The 25,211-nt window shown below is 42.7% G+C and overlaps 1 protein-coding gene across 1 annotated transcript in view; it reads left to right on the top strand.

Annotated features, from left to right (window-relative positions):
• The window catches only part of SLC36A4 (solute carrier family 36 member 4), a 58,787-nt gene extending 38,067 nt beyond the window's left edge, over window positions 1-20,720 (top strand). Inside the window, exons 9-11 of the mRNA XM_081326908.1 lie at window positions 1,644-1,813; window positions 4,130-4,299; window positions 19,167-20,720. Coding sequence (XP_081183034.1) covers window positions 1,644-1,813; window positions 4,130-4,299; window positions 19,167-19,474 — 648 coding nt within the window. The 3' untranslated portion in view covers window positions 19,475-20,720. The remainder of the gene's footprint in view (window positions 1-1,643; window positions 1,814-4,129; window positions 4,300-19,166) is intronic.
• The last annotated feature ends 4,491 nt before the right edge of the window (window positions 20,721-25,211 follow it).

Genomic DNA, 25,211 nt, shown 5'->3' with positions numbered 1-25,211 from the left:
CACTGTGATATTTTCAGTGTCATCATATAGGTAGTCCTCGACTTACGACCACAACCAAGTGGAACTTTTCCGTTGCCAAGCAAAAGAGTTGTTAACTGAATTTTGCCCCATTTTACGATCGTTTTTGCCACAGTTATTAAGCGAATCACTGCAGTTTTTAAGTGAACCATGAGGTCATTAGAGAATCTGACAATAATATAATATAATGATGATGATGATGATGATGATGATGATGATGATGATGATGTTGGAAGGCACCTTGGAGGTCATCTAGTCCGACCCCCTGCTTAGGTAGGAAACTGTATACCATTTCAGACAAATAGCTGTCCAGTCTCTTCTTAAAAACTTGGAGCATTCACAGCTTCTGGAGGCAGGTTGTTCTACTGATTAATTGTTCTGTCAGAAAATTTCACCTTAGTTCTAGGTTGCTTCTCTCTTTGGTTAGTTTCCATCCATTGCTTCTTGTCCTGCTTTCAGGTGCTTTGGAGAATAGCTTGGCCCCCTCTTCTTTGTGGCAGCCCCTGAGATATTGGAACACTGCTATCGTGTCACCCCCTAGTCCTTCTCTTCATTAAACTAGAAATGCCCAATGCCAGCAACCGTTCCTTAAATGTTTTACCTTCCAGTCCCCTAATCATCTTTGTTGCTCTTCTCTGCACTCTTTCTAGAGTCTCGACATCTTTCTTTACATCGTGGTGACCAAAACTGGATGCAGTATTCCAAGTGTGGCCTTACCAAGGCATTGTAAACACTTCACGTGATCTTGATTCTATCCCTCTGTTAATGCAGCCTAGCACTGTGTTGGCTTTTTTGGCAGCTGCAGCACACTGTTGGCTCACATTTAAGTGATGGTCCACTAGGACTCCGAGATCCCTCTCACAGTTGCCCCCACTGACTTTGCTTGTTGAAAGCTGGCCATCTTCTTTGGGCCTGGGCGAGCCATGATCAGTGGGTTGCAATTAAACTATAGGTCCAAGCCCTCAATATAGCACTGATATTATAATCAATTGGCTCCGATTCTAGGACACACTGGAAGTAAAGTTAAAAGGTAAAAGTTTCCCTGTCTAGTCATGTCTGACTCTAGGGCACGGCCCTCATATTTGCTTCTTGGCCAAGGGAGCCATTGTTGTCTGAAGTTGCTTCTGTGGTCATGTGGCTAGCATGACTATATAGCAAGGCACACAGAACACTGTTATCTTCCCACCGAAGGGGTACTTATTTATCTACTCACATTTGCGTGCTTTCAAACTGCTAGGTGGGCAGGAGCTGGAGCAAGAAACGGGAGCTCACCCCGTTGCGTGGTACTCAGGTCTCAAACCTGGGCTGTCAGCTTTCCAGCCGATAAGCTCATTGTCTTTAACCACTGAGCCCCTCTTCTTTGGAAGTAGCTTACATACGGTAATTCTCCTACACTCAGTTGCATTATGGTTGCACTTTTTCCAATTTTGCAGTTGCTGAGTGCAAAAAAACCCCCCAAACCTGTTTTTAATCTTTCAAATTTTCAGGAAGAAACTGTTCAGACATGAAACTCTTCTTTGAGCATTTCAGTAGCGAGACCGATGGCATATACACTTAATAAATAAATAAATAAAATAAAAATGTCTTATCCTCTGCTTAACCTATCTGTATCCTCTCTTTTTCAGGTGCTCCCCATTCAGAATAGGATGAAAGAAGCTGACCGCTTTCCAGTGGCACTCAACGTTGGCATGGGGATTGTGATGTCCTTGTATATTTCATTAGCCACCCTGGGATACCTACGCTTTGGGGATGAAATCAAAGCCAGCATTACTCTCAACCTGCCACAAGATCGATGGTCAGTCGAAGCATGTTGATGATGATGATGATGATGATGATGATGATGATAATAATAATAATAATAATAATAATAATAATAATAATAATAATAATAATAATAATAATAAAGTTTGGAAGGGACCTTGGAAGTCTAGTCCAATCCCCTGCTCAGGCAGGAGAACTTATACAATTTCAGGCGAATGGCCATCCAGTCTCTTCTTAAAAACTTCCAGTGTTGGAGCCTTCACAGCTTCTGGAGGCAGGCTCTTCCACTAATTAATTGTTCTAACTGTCAGGAGATTTTTTCTTAATTCTAGGTTGCTTCTCTCTTTGGTTAGTTTCCATCCATTGCTTCTTGTTCTACCTTCAGGGTAAGACTTGACTTTTTTTAGCATCCAGACTTGATTCTTTTAGCATCCTTGTAATTAAAAAGTATTCTTCTTAATTGGTGTGAGTATTCCCAGTAACATCTATCCAGCCCACTAGAGCAGGGAGGCAGGATATATATCATGGGTCCCCTCCATTAAGGAGGTCCTTGTAGTGGGACCAAGAAGAAAGGCCTTCTCTCCCCGTGGAACATAATTTCTGTGGAGATAAGATTAGCCTCCACCATGATATTCTTTCGAAAGGCCCTGATGCCATGGCTTTGTCGGCAGGCCTGGTGACCCCAGGGTGATACAGAGCACTTCAAGTGGTTTGCCTGATTGTTGCTGCCAGCGGTGTGTGTGTGTCAGGGGGGTGTGTGTGTGTGTGTTATTGGGCATATTTGAGGTTTTATTTCTGCAAGCCACATGGAGTCCCTGTATATGGGTGCCCATATACATTATGAGAAGGTAGGGTAAGGAAAGGTAGGGTAAGGTAGAGTAGGGTAGGTAGGGTGGGATAAGGTAGGATAGGGTAGGGTAAGGTAGGGTGGGGTAAGATAGGGTAGGGCAAATAGGGTAAGGTAAGGTAGGGTAGGGTACGGTAAAGTAGGGTATGGTAAGATAGGGTAAAGTAGGGTAGGGAAAGTAGGATAGGGTAGGGTAAGGTAGGGTAGGGAAAGGTTGGGTAAGGTAGAGTAGGGTAGGGTAAGGTAGGGTAGAGTAAGGTAGGGTAGGGTAAGGTAGGATAGGATAGGATAGGGTAAGGTAGGGTAGGGTAGGGTAAAGTAGGGTAGGGAAAGTAGGATAGGGTAGGGTAAGGTAGGGTAGGGAAAGGTTGGGTAAGGTAGAGTAGGGTAGGGTAAGGTAGGGTAGAGTAAGGTAGGGTAGGGTAAGGTAGGATAGGATAGGATAGGGTAAGGTAGGGTAGGGTAGGGTAGGGTAAGGTAGGGTAGGGTAAGGTACGGTAGAGTAAGGTAGGATAGGGTAAGGTAGGGTAGGGTAGGATGTCATGGTTCTGATAAATGCAATACTTCAAGTCATTGTTTACCTTAAAGCAGACATGTCAAACACAAGGCCCGGGGGCCGGATACGGCCCGCGAAGTGGTTTCATGTGGCCCGCGAAGCCATCCTGGAAACAGTGAGGGAACGGCCCCCACTGCCTTGGCCCTGGCCCAGAGACCCTCCTTCTGCCAGAGACCCTCAGATCTGTCCCACTCCTGCCCAGGCCCCCATAGGCACCCTTGATGCGAACGATGTAGAGCTGGCCATGCCAACCCAGTAGGCCATACGCATTCTAGCCACGCCCACCCAGTAGGCCACGGCCACCCTGGCCATACCCACCCAGCCCCCCGAGGGCAACCACAATGCTGATGCGGCCCTCAATGAAATTGAGTTTGACACCCCTGCCTTAAAGAATCTTTTAATTGAGTAGCATAGCATCGCTAGATTTCACCCAAGTGGCTTCTGACAGCGAGTATCCCTTCCATTGTACTAGGTACTGCAATTTCCCTTTAAAAATTCTAGAATCAAGAATACGCTTTACTTCATAGTGGGTTTGACCCGCCACTACGAGGGGCCCGGGTGCCTTCTTAGAGGGAGATCTTAAAGTGGATTCTCGAAAAGGTTTCAACCAGCCGCAGTGAAAGACAGGGTGAATTCTCTCTAAAAGCCGAGGGAGTTTCAATTCTACTGTGACTGGGTTGACGATCCTTACGATGGGGAAAGGCCCCAAGAATTTCGATCCTAATTTCTTACTGGGTAATTTAAGGCCTGGTCTAGCTGAAGTTCCAAGCCACAATTTGCTTGGCATAAACCCAGGGCCAAGCACGTTTTTTTGGCTTTGTGTGCTTCCCTATTCTGAAGCGAGGCAGCCAATTATTTGGCAGTTCACCAAATACAAATTGCAACGGTTCCTTTGCTTTGTAGCAGACGGTCGTCGTAATTCATAGGTTTTGTTCAACTGTTCACAGGTTGTACCAAATGGTCAAGATCCTTTATTCCTTTGGGATTTTTGTGACCTACTCGATTCAGTTCTACGTTCCAGCTGAGATCATCGTTCCTATTGTAGCAACCAGAGTGCAGCAGAAGCTGAAGCTGATCTGTGAGTTGGTAGTGAGAATGCTTCTGGTCTGCTCAACCTGTAAGTACAAACGGTGTGATGGGCAAAAAGGGAAAAAATAAAACCCTATTAAATTTAAAGCTCAAATCTTCTCCCTTTCTCTATATGTGTGAATACACCTAACAAATCAGCTATGTCTTCTGGAGTTTGTGTTACCTACCTGTCTCTTATAGGCTGGGGCATTTTCATTACAGATAGTCCTCGATGTGTGAGCCCAAAATTTCTGTTGCTAAGTGAAGCATTTGCTAAGGGAGCTTTGTCCCATTCTGTCATCTTTCTTGCTACAATTGTTAAGTGAATGGCTGCCGTTATTAAGTTAGTAACATGGTTTGCTAAGTGAAACTGGCTTCCCTTTTGACTTTGCCTATCAGAAGGCCGCAGAGGTTGATCACATGACCCTGGGACACTGCGACCGTCATAAATACGAGTCAGTCGCCAAGGGTTCGAATTTTGATCACGTCACCGTGGGGATGCTGCTATGGCCATAAGTCTGAAAAACAGTCATAAGTCACATTTTGCAGGTTCGTTGTAACTTCAGATAGTTGTTCGTAAGTCCAGGACTACCTCTATATCCTCACCTACATTTCGCCCTTCAGTTTCACATTTGTAGCATCTCCACTCTGAGGGCCTGTAGGAAAGTCCAGGTTTAATTGCTTTTTTTTTAAAAAAAAAAACCCAACAGCAATTGTTTATGCCACATTATTTGGCCAATAGTTCCTAAATTGTTATCTGTAAACTGGTGGATCATTGTACATTTGCTGATAAAAGCAAAAGAAGCTTTTGGAAACAGGCCTAAGCGGGAGATGCAAATTGGAGCAGGTATCATCTCTAGCCTGAAGGTTAACTTGGGAGAGTGTTTGCCTGCTGAATATAAACATTGAGATGCCTCTTCAATTTCCTCTTCATCACCTCTCTGAGAGATTTGCGGTCTGCAGGAAAAGAGGAGTTGCCTGGGCGAAATCCAATCTAAAGACCCCACTGCCCTGTCATTCAAGGCAACAGCCAAAACTTTGGTCCAGCTACGTGCCAGACTTCAGAGACAACCCAGACTCTCTCTGGAACTCTTGCTAGGTCCATCAATCACCTGGGGAAATTGATCAAACAGATGTAGCCTTCCTGAAGCAATAGATTTAGCCTTCCTGAAGCAAGGGGCGAACCTGTCAGAATCCATTTGTATCACATTCATAAATGTATGTTTAAAACATTATTCCCCCCCCCAATACGGATTCTGCCATCTCCCGAGGAAGGAGGAGCATATGTGGATTCAGCCTGCCTTAGGTTATTTCAAAGACCAAGGGAACCTTTTGAACTAGGGGGATCGAAAGGGAGGGGGAGAGGAAGAAGGCAATAACCATAAAGATTCGAAGTTCTTTTCCCCCCCCACGAAAGGGTTGACACGAAGTAGAAGGATGTGGGCTGACCAAATGGGGTTGAGGGAAGGGGGGGGGGGTTGAACTGAGTACCCTTTATAAAATTTCCATTTGTAAAACAATACCAAGTCCTGTCTTGTATTCCCACAACCAAGCATGCCCTAGTAAAGATTCCTTTTGGACTAGAACTGACTCTTAAGAGTTTTTGTCTTCCTAAGACACGGTTTGGGGAAAACTCTAGTGCCAACAGAGAGTGATCTAACCTCAGTGGTGGAATGACTCACGTCTCATTGCTTCTCTTCCAACGAAAAAAAACCTCATAGGAAAATGATGGTGACTGAGATGTCAGTGTAATTCATTGTAACTGAGAGGTGGGAGAAATTTCCCCACTAGATGTTGGTAGCAACAGAGACGTGTTTGAAGTGCATATCATGATTATTTTGACGCCAAAGGCACACCTTCCGAAGCTGTGAATGATCCAACACTAGAAATTCTTAAGAAGAGACTGGACAGCCATTAGTCTGAAATGTTATAGGGTTTCCTGCCTGAGCAGGGGGTTGGACTGGATGACCTCCAAGGTCCCTTCCAACATTATATTACTATTACTACTACTACTACTACTACTACTACTATTATTATTATTATTATTATTATTATTATTATTATTATTATTATTATTATTATTATTATTCATCGCACAGTCAGCCAGATGTTCAGACTGGATTTGGCATTTTTGTCTGTCTATCGAGTCCTGGGATAGGCAGATATAGATATTTGATGGTATGACAGATATCGTCGCAGGATGGAAGCAGTTCCTAGTAAGGCCGCCTTTTGCAATTGACTAATGGCGAATTTGTCAATGTCATTGGTGTTCAAGTGGTGCTTCAGTTGTTTTGGGATTGCACCCAAGGCTGCTGCTGCTGGTGCTGCTGCTATTATTATTATTATTATTATTATTATTATTATTATTATTATTATTATTATTATTATTATTATTATTATCATTACTGGCTCAAGGTTGACTCAGCCTTCCATCCTTCTGAGGTCGGTAAAATGAGGACTCAGATTGTTGGGGGGGGGGCAATATGCTGACTCTGTAAACCACTTGGAGAGGGCTGTAAAGCACTGTGAAGCGGTATATAAGTCTAAGTGCTATGGCTATTGTGACCACTGAAGCATCCCCACGTTCACGTGATCAAAACTCGGACTCTTGACAACTGACTCATATTTATGACAGTGGCACTGTCGTGAGGTCATGTGATCCACTTTTGCGACCTTCTGACAAGCAAAGTCAAAGGGGAAGCCAGATTCACTTAACAACCGGGTTACCAACTTAACAGCTGCAGTGATTCACTTAACAACTGTGGCAAGAAAGGCCGTAAAATGGGGCAGGATTCATGTTTTGCTTAGCCACAACAACCTTGGGCTCAATTGTGGTCTTAAGTCAAGGACGACCTGTAATACTAGAGTATACTAGCAGTAGTAGGTGGCGCCTTCAGCCAAAACTTTCATCCACCAGGCTGATAAGGGATACACTGTAGGTTGGTTGTAAAATAGTCCTGGACGTATGACCACAGTTGAGCCCAAAACTCACTTTTGCTAAGTGAGACAAAACAGACGTTTGCCCTGTTTTACAACCTTTCTTGCCACAGTTCTTAAGTGAATCCCTGCAGTTGTTCAGTTAGTAACATGATTGTTAAGTGAATCTGGTTTCTCCATTGACTTTGCTTGGCAGAAGATGATCACTTGATCCCAGGACACTGCAACTGTCATAAATATGACTCAGTTGCCCAGTGTCTGAGTTTTGATCATGTGACCACGAGGATGCTGCATATGAAAACCAGTCATAAGTCACTTTTTCAGTGCAGTTCTTCTCTGCCAAGATTGGGTCACCTCTGCCATCTTTCCTGATCTCAGCTAGGCAACCTCAGGGCATTCCGATGAGATATTTAAGTATTTGAGATTAATATCTAAAGTAGCGCGCTAGACTATATATTTGCCAAAGAAGAATAGAAAAAGCAGCCAAGTGTATCTTTCAGAAAAAATATCTATTTATTTATTTATCCAGTTTGCACAGCTGCCCATCTCACAAAACACAACTCTTGATAAAAAATTCCTCCTCTTACTGTTTTATACTGCTGCACTGCCCACCACAATTGAAATTTAGAAGTTTTAAACTAACAGGAGTTAAAAAGGGCCTTTGGGGAGTGAAGGAGTTATTGTTATGTTTATTGTTTCATGATAATTTGGAGTTTCTATTGGTCTTTTATGTCTTCACCATATTTTTATCCTTTATAGTGTAAGCTTCCAGAAGTTATTCTTTGAGGTCAATAGTGACACTATTATGGAAGTGGTTTGCCATTGTCCAACAGGATTATTTTTTAATTTCCTAATGTAGATCATAGCCTTTCCTGCTGATTTCTAATCTAAACGCTAACACTCTATAATTCCCCTTATAAGCCATCATCAGTTGGATGGTGCTACCTGCTGTAGACCAGTAACCTAAATGTTACATACACTATAGGTAAAGGTAAAGGTTCCCCCGCACATGCGTGCTAGTCGTTTCCGACTCTAGGGGCCGGTGCTCATCTCCGTTTCAAAGCTGAAGAGCCAGCGCTTGTCCGAGGACGTCTCCGTGGTCATGTGGCCGGCATGACTAGACGCCAAAGGCGCACGGAACGCTGTTACCTTCCCACCGGAGTGGTTCCTATTTTTCTACTTGCATTTTTACGTGCTTTCGAACTGCTAGGTTGGCAGAAGCTGGGACAAGTAACAGGACGAGTAACACTATAGTCTGATGTTATTTATCTTTTTTTTTTAAAAAAAAGTCTCACGGCTTGAAAATCTTCAAATCTCAGATAGACCTCAATTTAAAGACTGTTCGAAGTTACAATGGCACTGAAAAAAGCGCCCTATATCCATTTTTCACACTTATGACTGTTGTAGCATCCTCATGGCCCCATCATTAAAATTCGGACGCTTGGCAATTGGCTCGTATTTATGACGGTTGCAGTGTCCCTGGATCATGCAATCCCCTTTTGCCACCTTCCGACAAGCAAAGTCAAGGGGGAAGCCAGATTCATTTAACAACCGTGTTACTAACTGAACAACTGCAGTGATTCACTTAACAACTGTGGCAAGAAAGGTCGTAAAACGGGGCAAAGCTCCCTTAACAACTGCCTCGCTTAGCAGAATAAATGTTGGGCTCCATTGTGATGGTAAGTCGAAGGCTACCTGCAGCTTTCATTTTGCAGAATAAAAACATTTTACTTAACTAATGCAACACAACTCCCCGCTTTGCAAGGAAGGCTTGGAAATAGTGTACCTAGCTGAATGGGATTAAGATATCTCAGAATTAGGAGATGGCTATTCATGAGAGGCTTATGAGATTTATTCAACTTTCTTATTAAAAGGCTGGTCGTTCGGTTGTATTCCCCCTCCCTCGTCAAGCCTATCAAGAAACTGATCATTGCCTTATCCCTAAACCAGGGGTAGTCAACCTTGGCTCTTTTATGACTCGTGGACTTCAACTCCCAGAATTCCTGAGCCAGCCATGCTGAGGGGAAAGTGAGAGGTTTCCAAGCTGAGCCATGCTGGCTCAGGAATTCTGGGAGTTTGAAGTCCACGAGTCATAAATGAGCCAAGGTTGCCTACCCCTGCTCTAAACTGTTCTTATAAAAAGGTTCCTGTGGGTTGATATTTCTCTCTACTCTTACTCATGGTCTGTTGCCCCTTTAGTTTTAATTTATAGCTCCTCTAGCCATTAATATTTATCACTTGATTGTCCAAAAGGACAGATTGATGGCAATGTCCATTATCAGCAACATCAACTATTATTTGTGTCAAACGCTTTAACAACCAAAGAGGTACTCAGTGACATTAACCTGGGGTAAGGTTAATGTTGCTCTTGAGAAAATAACAGCTGAATGAATAGAGCAAGCAATTCAATTCTCTGGAAAAAAAATAGATATATTGGAGAGGGCAGATAAAACGATTTTTCCTTGTCAGCTTGGAACTTTAGCAAAACCCAAGTGGTGTGTAGTTATGTAATTTATAAAGAGGAGAAGATTACAGTGAGTCCTTGCAACTGAGAAATAAACAGTATGATGAAGAATAAAGTGACAAGTATGGGTGTATTGGAGTGTTATATTTAACTCTCCAAATATCTCTTTCTTTAAAAAAAAAAATGATGTAGAACACCACAGCTCTATGTAAATATATTGGCTGAAAAATGATCAAGTTCATTTCATGCTGTTTATATAGAAGGAACTTCTTCATCAAGGACAATAGCTGGGTTTTTTTTCATACCATGAATAACTTATTCGTTTGGTGTCAGGAAGGGCATCCGGCCCATAAATGCTCAACTCCATCCAATCATCACGACTCTACCCCGAATTAAGGGATTACAGCAGGGGTGTCAAACTGCCGGCCCGCGGGCCGGATGCATCATCTGGAAGCCACGCCCACCCCATTGCCAGTAATGGCAAAACCGTCCCGATACATTGTGCGACGTCACATGGCGTCGCAAGCTTGACATGTCTGGATTACAGGGACATAAAAAGGGAAGCATAACTTATTAATACTTGCCTTCCATTGACTGGAGAACTGGTTATGGCACAAATATATTACATCAAGGTTGCCTTTCTCTTTTTGATATTTTAACGGTAGAATACTTCTCCAAGTTAAGCTCAGATCTGTCATGACCATCTGAAGAAGATCTTTAGTTCTTTCTTACAGATTCAGATTCTTAGGAGTCTTAAGTCTATAGGTCTACCAACTTTCCAATTACAATTCCTACACATTCACACTGTAGACCAAGGGTCTTCAAACTTGGCCCTTTTATGACTTGTGGACTTCAACTCCCAGAATTCCTGAGCCAGCGTGCTTGGCTGAGCAATTCTGGGAGTTCCACAAGTCATAAAAGGGCCAAGTTTGAAGACCACTGTTGTGGACTCTTGGTAAGGAAGATGAGTGCATGCAAGGAACTCCATCCAAGAACGCTCTTCTGCAAGGCTCTTAACCGAAGTCCTTTAAAATATACATTAGTTGTGTAAGTGTTGAGAGCTTTTGTACAACATCTTTCTTATTTATTTATTTATTTATTAGATTTCTATACCGCCCTATTCCCGAAGGACTCAGGGAGGTTTACAGGGCAAAGTTAAAAACAGTTAAAACAGTACAAAAGTTAGAATACAGTTAAAATTAAAATAGAATTAAATAACGTTAGCCCAAATTTAAAATTTAATTTAAAATTTAAAAATTTTAAACCCCTCAGTCCAGGCCAGCTAAATCAAACAACCAGGTTTTTAGGTCCCGGCGAAACGAACGAAGGTTGGGGGCGGTCCGGAGTTCCACAGGCAGGTCGTTCCACAGGGCAGGGCGCCCACAGAGAACGCCCTCCCCCTAGGGATAACCCACCGGCACTCACTGACCGGCGGCACTCTAAGGAGGCCCTCCCTGTGGGTGCACACAGGACGATGGGAGATTGATGCTGGCAGCAGGTGCTCCCTAAGATAACCCAGACCCATGCCATTTAGGGCTTTATAGATCATCACCAGCACCTTGAATCTCACCCAGAGGGCAACCGGAAGCCAATGCAGCTCACAGAGGAGAGGTGTTACATGGGAGTGTCGGGAAACTCCCATCACAACTCACGTGGCCGCATTCTGCACCAACTGAAGCCTCCAAGTGGTCCTCAAGGGCAGCCCCATGTAGAGAGCATTGCAGTAGTCTAACCGGGAGGTCACGAGCGCATGAGTGACTGTGTGTAGGGCATCTCGGTTCAGATAGGGCCGCAACTGGCCCACCAGGCGAACCTGGGCAAAAGCCCCCCTGGTCATGGCTCCTATATGATCTTCCAAAGTGAGCCGTGAATCCAGGAGGACGCCCAGGTTGCGAGCCCTATCAACGGGGGGTAACACCTCATCCCCCATAATTAAAGATGGACAAAACTGGTTCATCTGAGATGCCAGTATGCACAGCCACTCAGTCTTGGCGGGATTGAGTCGAAGCCTGTTTTCCCCATCCAAACCCGGACCGCCTCTAGGCAACGGGACATCACGTCGGGGGCATCGCTGGGTTGGTTCGGGGTGGAGAGAAAAAGTTGGGTATCATCAGCGTACTGATGATAACCCACCCCGAAACCACGAATGAGCTCGCCCAGTGGCTTCATATAGATGTTGAACAGGAGGGGGGAGAGGACCGACCCCTGAGGAACTCCACAATCAAGAGACCTCGGAGCCGACCTCTGCCCTCCTGTCAACACCGACTGCGAGTGGCCCAGGAGGTAGGAGGAGAACCACTGTAAAACAGTGCCTCCCACTCCCAACCCCCTGAGACGCCGCAGTAGGATACCATGGTCGATGGTATCAAAAGCCGCTGAGAGATCTAACAGGACTAGGACAGAGGAGCAACCCCTGTCCCGAGCCCGCCAGAGATCATTCACCAGCGTGACCAATGCCGTCTCCGTGCTGTACCCGGGCCTAAAGCCCGATTGGTACGGGTTTACATAATCAGTTTCCTCCAGGAACAAGAGAAGCTGATGCGCCACCGTGCTCTCAACAACCTTCGCTAAAAAGTGAAGGTTGGAGACCGGACAACAGTTATTTAAAATAGCCGGGTCCAGGGCAGGCTTCTTGAGGAGGGGCCTCACCACCGCCTCCTTCAAGGCGGCGGGGAAGATACCCTCCTTCAAAGAAGCAGTTATTACTGCCTGGAACCAGCCTCGTGTCCCCTCCCGAGCTGCATACACCAGCCAGGAGGGGCACGGGTCCAATAAACACGTGGTGGAACTCAGCCTCCCCATGATCCTGTCCACTTCTTCTGTCCGCTTGCCATACCCTTGAGCATTAGCCACAACAACATCATCAACAGTTGGAGAGAATGACTGGATCTGGATAATGACAATAAAAGGACGAGTAAGGCTGGATTTTAACTTGGGATGGCCAAAGGGAAGAGGAAGGATGGCAGAAGGCTAGAAGAAAGAGCAGTGAGAAGATATAGACATGGAAAGAGAAGGAAAAAGGTTGAGGGTACGATGGCAAGTCTGGACTGCTCCAGATTCCTCGAAAACCAGCAAGGAATTCAGATATTTTAGCTTTTTCCTTTTCTTAGCTTCTTCATGGAACAGGATGTTCAAAGTCTGAAGACCAGATTTATCATGGAAGACAAATGATAACTTTAACATCAGACTTTTTGTAAAACACAGTGGGAAACAAGGTAGCATCCTTTAGAGCAGCGGTTCTCAACTTTTTCTAGAGCCCGCACCTCTAGAACGCTTCTGATATATTCTCGCACCCCTTACAAAAGTTTGAAATAACAGTAACGAATTATCCATATACACTATAATTTGGAAAACTCAACTTTTCTCACCCACTGGAACATCGTCCCACACCCCTGGTTGGGAACCCCTGCTTTAGACTAATATTTTAATCTATTTCCTAAAGAAACAACATTAAAGCAGGTTCCCTCAATTATTTGTTAGGTTTGAGACTACAGCTCCCAGATTTCCCAGCACACGGGGGCAAGAATTTTAGAAATTATAGTTCTCTCATGGTTGGAGAGCAACCACGATAGAGATGGCAATAATTATTGGCATCGACAGAAGGAAGATGGAATATTCCCCCAACCCTAACTTTCTAGGAGAAAAAAGACACACCATTTAAAGAGAATTTCTCAATACTGTGGGTTATGGTTTTATTCTCCTTTTTAGATAAGTGGGTCTGCATACATTTTTGGTCATTTTTAGTCATTATATTTCAGAAACATAAATCACCAAAGCAAATAATTCCCCCATTTCCATAATCAGCATGAATTTCATATATACATATACATATGTCTTGAGTGTTTTTGAGCACCTGGTCGACCCAAATGTGGGTGAAATCTTTTGCCTGTATCAGCCCAAACTAGGGCCAGCCACAGGCGGCAGTCACAACTGCGACAATTATTTATATTAAATAAATTTGGATTTCTTTATTTAACACACACACACACACACAGTGTGTGTGTGTAAATTTTTTGGATTGCTAACAAAGAATTAAAGGGAGACTGATATGCATTTCAAACTTATTTGTTCTCATCAGTCAGCCATACCCTGATGAGAACAAATAAGTTTGAAATGCATAGCAGTCTCCCTTTAATTCTTTGTTAGCAATCCAAAAAATTTACACAAATATGAGCTGTCACTACTGTGACCACTGCCTGTGGATGGCCTTGGGTTAGGCTGAAACAGGAAATAAGATTTGTCCCATGTTTGGGGCCTAGCAAGGTAATCTAAATACTTAACAAACATTATATATATATATATTCAACATAGTTAACAACTAATCTAGCTTGAATGCAAGTGCTTGAGGATAATGGAAGGAAGTCTATTATAGTCACAAAGAGATGTTTAATGATTCCTCCCACTACATCCACTTAAATTACATTGAAATAAATGCCTCCTTGAGTGCTGCAGCTTTTCATCTATATTCTTTAACTTCATTTTTGCCATAAAATACAAACGTATTTTAGACTCAGAGTTTAAGTGCTTCAACTGCATTCAGTAGATTGGAGCTACTGACTGTGAGTCCTTGAAGCTTTTGTTGTCCTGGCCTATTGATTAACATTTTGTCTCATATTTGATGGGCAAGATAAATTGAAAAAGGAGCATGATCAAATTTAATAGTTCAGAGTTTTGAACGCCTATACTTAATTCTACTGTTCACCCCAGCCTTTAATGTTTCTGGGGTTCCAAGAGCATCAAAAATGACTTCCTCCCCCTATTCCTGTTTTATTAAATTATACTCACAGAAAGTGTAGGACTGTACGTCCTTAATATTGTATGCAATTCCTGTTGAATTCCAATCTATTTCCCACCTTCCATATTGAGGGGGGGAAAAAGAAGACCAAACAGTAATTTTAGTTGCATTGTACTGAAAGCTTAGAGTTGTCTCTTTAAAAGTTTTGCCCTGCTTTGTTGGTTTTAGATTGATTGTCAGTTTTCCTTGGTGTTTTTTTTTAATTGATTAATGCAGGGGTCTTCAGACTTGGCCCTTTTATGACTTGTGGACTTCAACTCCCAGTAATCCTCAGCCAGTGTGCCTGGCTAAGGAATTCTGGGAGTTGAAGTCCACAAGTCATAAAAGGGCCAAGTCTGAAGACCCCTGGATTAATGCTTTCATATTTTGTTACATGGATCAACATATTATTCAGTTTTAATTATTAGAGCGAAGGGCGATCTATGAAATATAAAATTACAACGGGAATAAGATCCAGTTTGTTAGGAAAGATCCCAATTAATATCTTAATAATATCATTATTAAGAATCAGTCGGGGATATTTGATCCTGAATAGATCAGAGATAATGACTGTGGTGACTTATGGTAGACCCAAAGCTGTTGTGGACTTTCTGCATATAAAATAGAATAAATAGATTGTCAACAGAAGGTTTTAAAGTTTGATTTAGTTGTTGGTTTTACCTGTTAACTATGTTTCCATGTAGTAAGTAGACTAACTGGATTGAGAAATTGTGTGCCTGCTTTGCAAGAGGGGAGGTTATTATCTTTGAAGTATATTTATCAGTATTCAAGTGGGGGGACAATTTAATCTGAATAGAGCTGGAAGGGACCCTAAAGGTCTTCTAGTCCAACCTCCTGCTCAAGCAGGAGACCCTATACCATTTCAGATAGTTAGCTGTCCAGTCTTTTTAAAAAAAATTCCAGTGATGAAGCACCTACAACTTCTGAAGGCAAAGCTATTCCACTGGTTAATTGTTCTCACTGTTAAGAAGTTTTTCCTTAATTCCAGGTTGCTTCTCTCCTTGATTAGTATTCATCCATTGTTTCTTGTCTTCCCTTTGGAAAATAAGTTGACCCCCTCCTCTTTATGCCAGCCCCTCAAATACTGGAATACTGCTATAATGTCACCCCTAGTCCTTCTTTTCTCTAGATTAAAAAGGGAAAGGTTCCCCCGCACATGCGTGCTAGTCGTTTCCGGTGCTCATCTCCGTTTCAAAGCTGAAGAGCCAGCGCTTGTCCGAGGACGTCTCCGTGGTCATGTGGCCGGCATGACTAGATTGGCCAGACGCAATTCCTGCAACCGTTCTTCATATGTTTTTGTCTCCAAGCCCTTAATCATCTTAGTTGCTCTTCTCTGAGCTTTTTTCCCCCCAAAGTCTCAACATCTTTTTTGTAAAGTGGTGACCAAAATTGGAGGCAGTATTTCAGATGTGGCCTTACCAAGGCTTTATAAAGCAATACTAACACTTCACATGATTTTGATTCTATGCCTCTGTTTATACAACCAAGGATTGTATTAGCCTTTTTGGCTGCTGTCACACACTGCTGGTTCACGTTTAAGTGAATTTATGTATATTTAAGTGAATTTATATATACATCTGGTGTTTTTTTATTTTATTTTATGCGCTCTTTTTTGTGTACAGGAAGTCCTCAACTTACGACAGTTCATTTAATGACTGTTCAAGGTTACAACAGTACTGGAAAAAGTGACTTATGACTGTTTTTCACACAACTGTTGCAATATCCCCATGGTCACATGATCAAAAATCAGTTGCTTAGCAACTGACTCATATTTATGATGGTTACTTTGTCCCAGGGTCATGTGAACACCTTTTGCAAGCTTTTGACGAGCAAAGTTAATGGGGAAGTCAAATTCGCTTAACAACCGTGTCCCTAATTGGAGTGATTCACTTAATAACTGTGACAAGAAAGGTCATAAAATGGGGCAAAACACACTTAACAAATGTCTCAATTAGGAACAGAATTTTGGGTTTAATTGCGGTCGTAAGTCGAGGATTACCTATAGTTTTGTTTAGTTGTGTTTTCTTTTTATATATTTTTTAGGAGTTTGTATTTTAATGTTTTGAATAATTTTTTTTTAAATGTGATAAAAAAAGTTACCCCAGTTATATCAATCCTGTTTTGGCAAGTATCAAATTTCCTTTTTGTTATTATTTCAGGGAAATTAAAATAAAAAATAAGAGCGAACTGCTTGGAGAAAGATGGATTCTCTTTCCACTTCCTTTTTTCCACCTATTTTATTTTTCTAGGGGGCAAATGCAAAAATTCAAGAAGCCTCATCTTTTTGCAAGGAGGCGGAAGTGAGAATTAACCTTTGTTCTGTATTCACAATGCATGTTATGGTATATTCTAAAATCAAACTGTGTTTGAGGGGCGACGCTAGGTTTGGGGCTTGATCTAGGCCCAGATATAATTTAGCCTCTGGATTCTTGTGGTATGCTAGGCCTTAATGACCCAATTAAGCAAGCAATAACTCTCTTATTTTCTCTCTGTGTGTCCCGTGAACAGCAGTCCTCCACATACAACCATTTGTTTAGTGGTTGTTCAGCTAACACAGACATGTCAAACACAAGGCCCGGGGGCCGGATCCGGCCCGCAAACTGGTTTCATGTGGCCCGCGAAGCCATCCTGGGAAACAGTGAGGGAACGGCCCCCACTGCCTTGGCCCTGGCCCAGAGACCCTCCTCCTGCCAGAGACCCTCAGATCTGTCCCACTCCTGCCCAGGCCCCCATAGGCACCCTTGATGCGAACCATGTAGAGCTGGCCATGGCCACCCAGTAGGCCATACGCACTCTAGCCACGCCCACCCAGTAGGCCACACCCACCCACTAGGCCACGCCCACCCGGCCCCCTGAGGGCAACCGCAATGCTGTTGCGCCCCTCAATGAAATTGAGTTTGACACCCCTGAGCTAACAGCACTGAAAAAAAGTGATTGAGCATTAAACATTAAAATAAGGGACCGTTTTTTAATACTTATGACCGTTGCTGCATCCCCGTGGTCATGTGATCAAAATTCGGACATTTGGCAACAGACTCACATTTATGATGGTTGCAGTGTCCCAGTTAACTACTGTCCTTGCCACAGTTGTTAAGTGAATCACCACACTTGTTAACTTAGTAACATGGTTGTTAAGCGAATCTGGCTTCGCCAGGGACTTTTCTTGTCAGAAGGTTGCAAAAGGTGATCACATGACACTGCAGCTGTCATAAATACGTGCCAATTGCCCAGTGTCCAAATTTTGGTCATGTGACCACGGTGATGCTGCAACATTAAAAAAAAACCCCCAGTCGTAAGTCACTTTTTTCAATGCCGTCGTAACTTCAGATGGTCACTAAATGTACTGTTGTAAGTTGAGGACTACTTGTAGTGCTTTGATTCCTTTTCCTATTAGGATTAGTTCTGGAACACGACTGTTTAATTTTTTAAAGTTAAGGAACTACAGCTTCTAGGTCAGCATGGCGAAGAGGTCCAGGAAGATTAAACGTTTTTGCCTTTGGTGCTTGGCATATTCCTCTGCTGCTTAAGATTTGGCATGGTCCCACTTGCCTTTGCAGAGTTTAATTTGGTTTTAGCTATTGAAGGAAGAGGTGTGTCCACCTCTAAAAACGAACCTGGCTCTTCTCTTTCAGATCTTCAAATATCTCCAGCTTGGGATGTCAAAATTCATTCAGAGATGCCTATATTTCTCTTACTTCTTTTCATATTTCTTCCTTCTCACAAATATGTATTAAGTTTATCCAAATAAAAAAAATGCAAAAATGCAAAGAAAAATGAGAATCATAGGAAAATAGGGCAGGAGAAGGGGAAGAAGAAGAGAAAAAAAGTGTAGGGTAAAAGGAAAAAGGAAAAAAAGAATAACAGAATAACAGAGTTGGAAGGGTCTTTGGAGGTCATCTAGTCCAACCCCCTGCTGAAGCAGGAGTCCCTATACCAGCATCGACTTTTTTGGTGCAGGAGAATAAGCTTATAACGTACAACCTCTTTTTTTTAACTTTTACATAATAATATATACTAGCTAGGGATGCGGTGGCTCAGTGGGTTAGGACGCTGAGCTTGTCGATCAGATGGTCGGCAGTTTGGCGGGTCGAATCCCAAGTGCCGCGTAGCAGAGTGAGCGCCTGTTACTCGTCCCAGCTTCTGCCAACCTAGCAGTTCGAAAGCACATAAAAATGCAAGTAGAAAAATAGGGACCACTCCGGTGGGAAGGTAACAGCGTTGCGTGCGCCTTTAGCGTCTAGTCATGCCGGACACATGACCACGGAGACGTCCTCGGACAAGCGCTGGCTCTTCGGCTTTGAAGCGGAGATGAGCACCGGCCCCTAGAGTTGGAAACGACTAGCACGTTTTATATACTAGCTGTTTCTATAAGAACAAGCCTATCTAATTAGCAAAATCCAAAATCAAAGTTTTTCCACCTCAGGCACCAAGTCCAAAAGCTGGTTTCCAAGCAGAAATAAAATGAGTATTTAACATTATTTAAATTCTGTTTGATTTTAAATATAATTAATTCTTTTTCCTGAATCAGGGTAGTCAATTTAGCCATCTCTGCTAACCCCACAAACTTTTGCAGCCGTTCGTCTATAGTGGGAATCACGGTATCCTTCCATTTTTGTACATAGAGTGTTCTTGTTTGCTGTCACAGATACCATGTTTCTTAAGCAATAATGAACTTTCCCTTCTGGACACTGTCTCTCTCTCTCTCTCTTTCTTTTTCCAGGTGCTATAGCAATATCCATCCCCCGTCTGGACATCGTGATCTCGCTCGTTGGAGCCGTAAGCAGTAGCACTTTGGCTTTGATCATGCCCCCATTGATTGAAATTCTCACCTTTTACAAGGAGAAGCTAAGTGTATGGGTGATCCTCAAAGACATTTCCATAGCCTCCCTTGGCGTGATTGGTTTCATAGCTGGCACGTATGTAAGTGTTAAAGAGATTATCTGCCCCACAACTTTGCTCTTTGAGAATGCTACGGTCAGTTCAGCAACCTACTTCAACACTTCCCACTTGGCCAAGGATGCCAATTAGTGTCAGAAGATTGTGGGCCTGCTGAATTTCATAAGAGATGCGTGTTTGCAAACCAAAGAGATTCCAGATGGACAGGTTTTAAAAGAGAAAATGGTTGGAAGAGGGATTTCCCCCCCCCCCCCCCGGAATGAAATCTGCTCCTTTGGAGGATACAATTTATTCAAGATTTTTCTCCTCTTCCGTTCAAGCATCATGGACTGCTGTGTATTTATTTGCAAAAGGGACCAGAAATCAAAAACACTTCTTGATATCATGTTTGGACATCTCACATTGAGAGAATAATCCCTGCCAACTTCTTTATTTAAAGTTAAGCCAGTCTTTTGAGGTCCTCTTCACGTAACTTCGGAGATTAACAAGATTTATGCAAAAATCTGGATATCGTCTTTCTGTGTGTTTTGTGTAAATCTTATTTTATGTTTTGAAGTTTATGTATCTACTTGGTATACAAGTAGAAATGCTTTCCAGTGGATTCTACTCCCCAAGTAGACAAGGACTTTAAAGCCCGTTCCATCACTGCAGTTTTTCCTCCGTGAGATTAGACCTGATGCCCTTGAATTAACAGCCTCCATGGTTTATCTTGGTAGAGCAAGATAAACTCATCATATTAGTACTTTCTCCTAATGTCTGCAAAGAAATATGTCTTGAGACTTACATGCAAATTGTTTACATGATGTGAAGGAACGAGAAGGATGCAGTTTTGGAGAGGCAAAACATTTGCTTGGCTCATGGTAAGAGAGTCAAGCCACTGTCTGGATTATCACAGACAGTTCCCCCCCAGCATGCATAAGAGTAATATTACAGTTCCACAGAAAGCTGTATTTTTCTATTTATTTCTAACTACATAGAGCACTTCTATATTTGTATGTAAGCACTGTTTGGTTGCAAATGAGATATATCTGCAGAATTTTACTTTCTGTGGAAATCATACGCATGTATCCTTTATGCTTTAATCTGTGTTGTTTTTTTAAAGGAAACAAGTTTTGATAACACGAAGGTGCCGTACAACTCATGTTCAGAGTAAACCAGTTGAAAACAATTAAACTTAATGATAGCCGTGATTTGATCTTAGAAATTTCAATGAGTATATTCTAAACATGACGAAGTCTGGTCTTAACTCACCAGTTTGAATCCATTAAAATACATTGATGATAAGGGGTTCATGTCTTGGGGTGACCTATACTTTCTAAACCTTTCTCAACTCTCAATTTCCTAAGGACCTGAAAAAGAAGAAAAGGGGTTATATCTTCTGTTTCTTTGTGGCAACCCCTGAGATATTGGAACACTGCTATCATGTCACCCCTCACCCTTCATTAAACTACACATTCCCAATTCCAGCAACCGTTCCTTATATGTTTTAGCGTCCAGTCCCCCAATCATCTTTGTTGCCCTTCTCTGTACCATTTCTAGAGTCTCAACATCTTTTTTACATTGTGGTGACCAAAACTGGATGCAGTATTCCAAGCGTGGCCTTACCAAGGCATTGTAAAGTGGTATTAGTACTTCACCTTATCCTGCCTGGGTTTTATATTCCTTGCTAAAAGTCTTCAATTCCTTCTTGAACCTCTTTCTCTGAGGCATTCCACCTTTGGAAAACCTAGCTGAAGGCAGGGAGAAGGGGGGGAAGAAAGGGAATGCAAAGCAACACAATTCTTTTCCTAAAAGTTGTGGAAAGGTTTCTTGCCATGTTGGTTGCTGAATTTGTGCATCTTGGTTGCTGAATTTGTGCATTCAAGGCCTCCAGTTTTTCTGGACTGAAAAAAAGAACAACAGCAGCTGTGTTCCCTCTGCAGTTTTAACCAATGACTGCCAGCGACTCTGCAGTCCTTAAAGTAAAAAACATAACTTTCAAGATAGGTTTGTCATCCATATTCTTCTTCCTGATTGGTCTGTGAACTTGAGGTTACTTTTTACTAGACATCATAATTTTGGAGTATACAAATTTCACTGCACCAAACGAGTTAAAAAATGTATATTCCTATAGCAGGGTTGCTAATAGCTGAGAACATGATCAGCGGCCAGTATTTTTAAACCTGACCGCTTTAGTCATGTAAAAGGAGGATGGGCTCCAATTTTCAAGCAAGACCTCTCAAGCAAGCATCTCTAGACACCCTCTGAATCAGGGCTTCTCGACCTCGACAGCTGGAAGAAGGGTGGACTTCAGTTCCCAGAATTCCCCAGCCAGTCATTGCTTGGCTAGGGAATTCTGGGAGTTGAAGTCCACACATCTTCAAGCCGCCGAGGGTGAGATGTACTGCTCTGACGGTACATTTCAACTATTTACTGCAAGTAAATAGGCGTAGAGCCGTATTCTTAACCCCGATATCTGACTGAGCAGGCGTATCTTCCAATTCAAGGTACGGCTACAATTGCATCTGCATTGGCTCTCAGCCTAAAACAGTTGTAAAAGAACAATTCAACCTATTCGTCTTACTTGCAGAGAATGCCAATTCTGGTTCCTCTCTCCCTTTTGGTTTTGCCGGGGCTCCGGGTGCCTTTACAAGTTTCCGAACCGCCAGATGCACCCAGAAGGCCCATGCTTTGTCCCTTGAACTGTGCTTGGAATCTTTGCCAGTATGCCGAAGGATGACACCCGGCGATGTTATAATCTGTAGCCCACCCAAACGACAAGGCAGGCAGAATACTATGTTTGCAAAGTCTATGACGTGCCTTTTGTAAGAGCAACGGAAGCACTGTTTTTCCCAAGGTGGATGCAGATGTTCCACTTCAATGCCATTGGGTGGTCATTGTTCTCTGAAGAGTATGTAACTTCAATCAACCCTACCATCACATTCAGCTACTCTTATCTGGCCTTCCTAACAACTATCCGGATTTGTTGCTATGTTTCCCCTGGGTACAAAGGTATTTTCCTTCCCCAATTTCTGTAATTGATGGGACTTGAAGCATTATAAAATCAGATGTTTCCCATGTCCCTCAATTGCACAGTAGATTTTTTTTTCCCCTACTGTGTAGGAACTTGTTACTTCAAGGTGGCCGATTCAGCACATTGTACCAATCGAATGCCTTCACCTCAGCAGCACTTACTCAAGGTGTTGGAATAGAGTCCTGGCACTAAGTATTTTTGTGTCTATTATGAAAAAGAAAAAGGAAAAAAAATCAAGGAAGCAAATTCACTAGGACAAAGGCGTACTTCTCAGGATCCGAATCTTAAGCAGTGGCGCTGTTGGAAATCAAGTTCCAAAGAGTGCTGGCCAAAGGTCTTAATTTTTTTTAAAAAAAGCACAATAATAATGCAATGTGTTGCTTTTGAAGATAGAGATTAATACGATGGAAAGCTCCAGTGAAGAACAGCTGGAGACAATGAAAGACTGCAGAGTTTAAAACAATGCCCTTTTAAAGAGGCAATCAACAGCAAATCGAAGGAAAGGAATTCCCGTGGATGTTTTAAGTCTATGGAACAAAGTGTTATGTTTGTATGCATTACCTCAATTTATATTGAAGTGGATTTTATTGTGGGCAGTTTTAATGCGATGTAGACATGGGCTGCATTAAAAAGTGTGCCACTTACTCATTACTAACCTTCCATAGGGACAGGCTCTGTGTAAAAATCCCCGTGTTTCCTATGGAATTTTTAATTTAATAAAAATATTGCAATATAATTACTCTGCATTTTTCTTCCAAAATTTTTCAACATATCATTTTAGTGACTCTTCAGACCTGGGGGGGGGGGGTGCAGTGGGCAGATGTAATGGGGAGATTTTGGTAGTTAGATTGATAAGCTGGTCTAAACTTCACTGCTTATGCACGCCTCTTTTCAACCTCTTATCTACCTATTGGGAAATAACTTAATCAGAGCAGGTTTTCTGCTGTGAAAGTGGTGTGAACAGAAAAAAACAAAACAAAAACCAAGCTTTGTGTTGTTCTCCAAGTGTTTTTATTTTTCCTCCTAAAACTATACAGAACCAAGTGCCGGATGGGCCAAGTTGAAATATATGTAGATGGGATAAATTCCACTCCTGCTTAAAACAAGGGTTCTTGTTTTATGGTGCCGGGACCACCTAAAATAATGAATGAACTGGTGTGATTCCCACAGTGACTAAAACTGTCAGACTACAGGTAGCCCTAAGGGACGCAGTGGCTCAGTGGGTTAGGACGCTGAGCTTGTCGATCAGAAGGTCGGCAGTTTGGCGGGTCGAATCCCGAGTGCTGCGTAACAGAGTGAGCGCCTGTTACTCGTCCCAGCTTCTGCCAACCTAGCAGTTCAAAAGCACGTAAAAATGCAAGTAGAAAAATAGGGACCACTACGGTGGGAAGGTAACAGCGTTCCGTGCGCCTTTGGCGTCTAGTCATGCCGGCCACATGACCACGGAGACGTCCTCAGACAAGCGCTGGCTCTTCGGCTTTGAAACGGAGATGAGCACCGGCCCCTAGAGTTGGAAACGACTAGCACGCATGTGCGGGGGAACCTTTACCTTTACCTTTACCTTACAGGTAGCCCTTGACTTAAGATCACAACTGAGCCCAACATTTCTGTTGCTAACGTGAAACATTCGTTAAGTGGGGTTTGTCCCATTTTACAATCTTCCTTGACATAGTTGTTAAGTGAATGGCCACAGTTGTTATGTTAGTAACAGGGTTGTTGGGTAAATCTGGTTTCCCCATTGACTTTGCTTATTACGTTGATCAGAAATCTAATAATTCCTGTGAGAGCTTTGAGGGAACATCCGGGCAGATGGCACCGTTACCTCAGCAGGCCTTCAACATCATGGGAAGTCCCCCGGGAAACCCCCAATGTCCCTGAGGAACCACCCAAGACCGTAGCGGTGTACCCTGCTATTTCTGTATTTCTTTATCTTAATTTATAGAGTGCCAACATGTGTGTATAATGAAGTAAACAACTTAAGGAGCATATAAACATGTGCCTCATTGTCTATTCAGGGTTCCCTTCTGAGTGAAGGGGTTTGTCTTTAGCTGAATAAATTTTGAAAAGTGAGATAATAAAGGCCCAGTCTAGCACAATACCAACAAAGAAGAAAAATAACAGCTTTCAAAAGAAATCAGCATGGCTGCATAAAGAACTCTCTGATAAACTGAAAGATTAAAAGGACAAGTATAAGAAGTGGAAAGAGGGGCACATAACTAAGGCAGAATATCAGCAAACAGCCCGTGCCTGCAAAGATGAAGTGAGGGAAGCTAAGGCTCAAAATGAACTAAGGCTTGCGACCAAAGTCAAAAATAACAAAAAAAGCTTCTTTCAACATATAAGAAACAAGAAAAAAGTTAAGGAAATGATTGGTCCATTAGTGGGGGAAAGCGGCAAGAAGGTGACAAGCAACAGGGAGAAAGCAGAACTATTTAACTCATTTTTTGCATCTGTCTTTACACAAAGGGAAAAAACAGTCCAACCTACCAAAACCAGTGCCATAAAAAACAGAATAGAAATGCAAGTTAAGATAGGCAAGAAAATGGTAAGTGAGCACCTGTCCAGACTAGACGAGTTCAAATCACCAGGACCAGACGGATTACACCCCAAGGTTCTCAAGGAACTGGCAGACGTGATCTCAGAACCACTGAACTATATTTTTCAAAGATCCTGGAGCACTGGGGAACTACCAGAGGACTGGAAGAGAGCTGATGTAGTTCCCATCTTCAAAAAAGGGAAAAAAAATAGTTCCAGGAAATTACAGACCTATCAGCCTGACCTCAATACCTGGGAAGATTCTGGAAAAGATAATCAAACAACAAATCAGCGAACACCTTGATGCGAACAAAGTTATCA

Source organism: Vipera berus (assembly GCF_964194415.1).
Source record: "Vipera berus genome assembly, chromosome: 4".
NCBI lineage: Eukaryota > Metazoa > Chordata > Lepidosauria > Squamata > Viperidae > Vipera > Vipera berus.
This window is presented reverse-complemented; position numbering and strand designations above follow the sequence as displayed.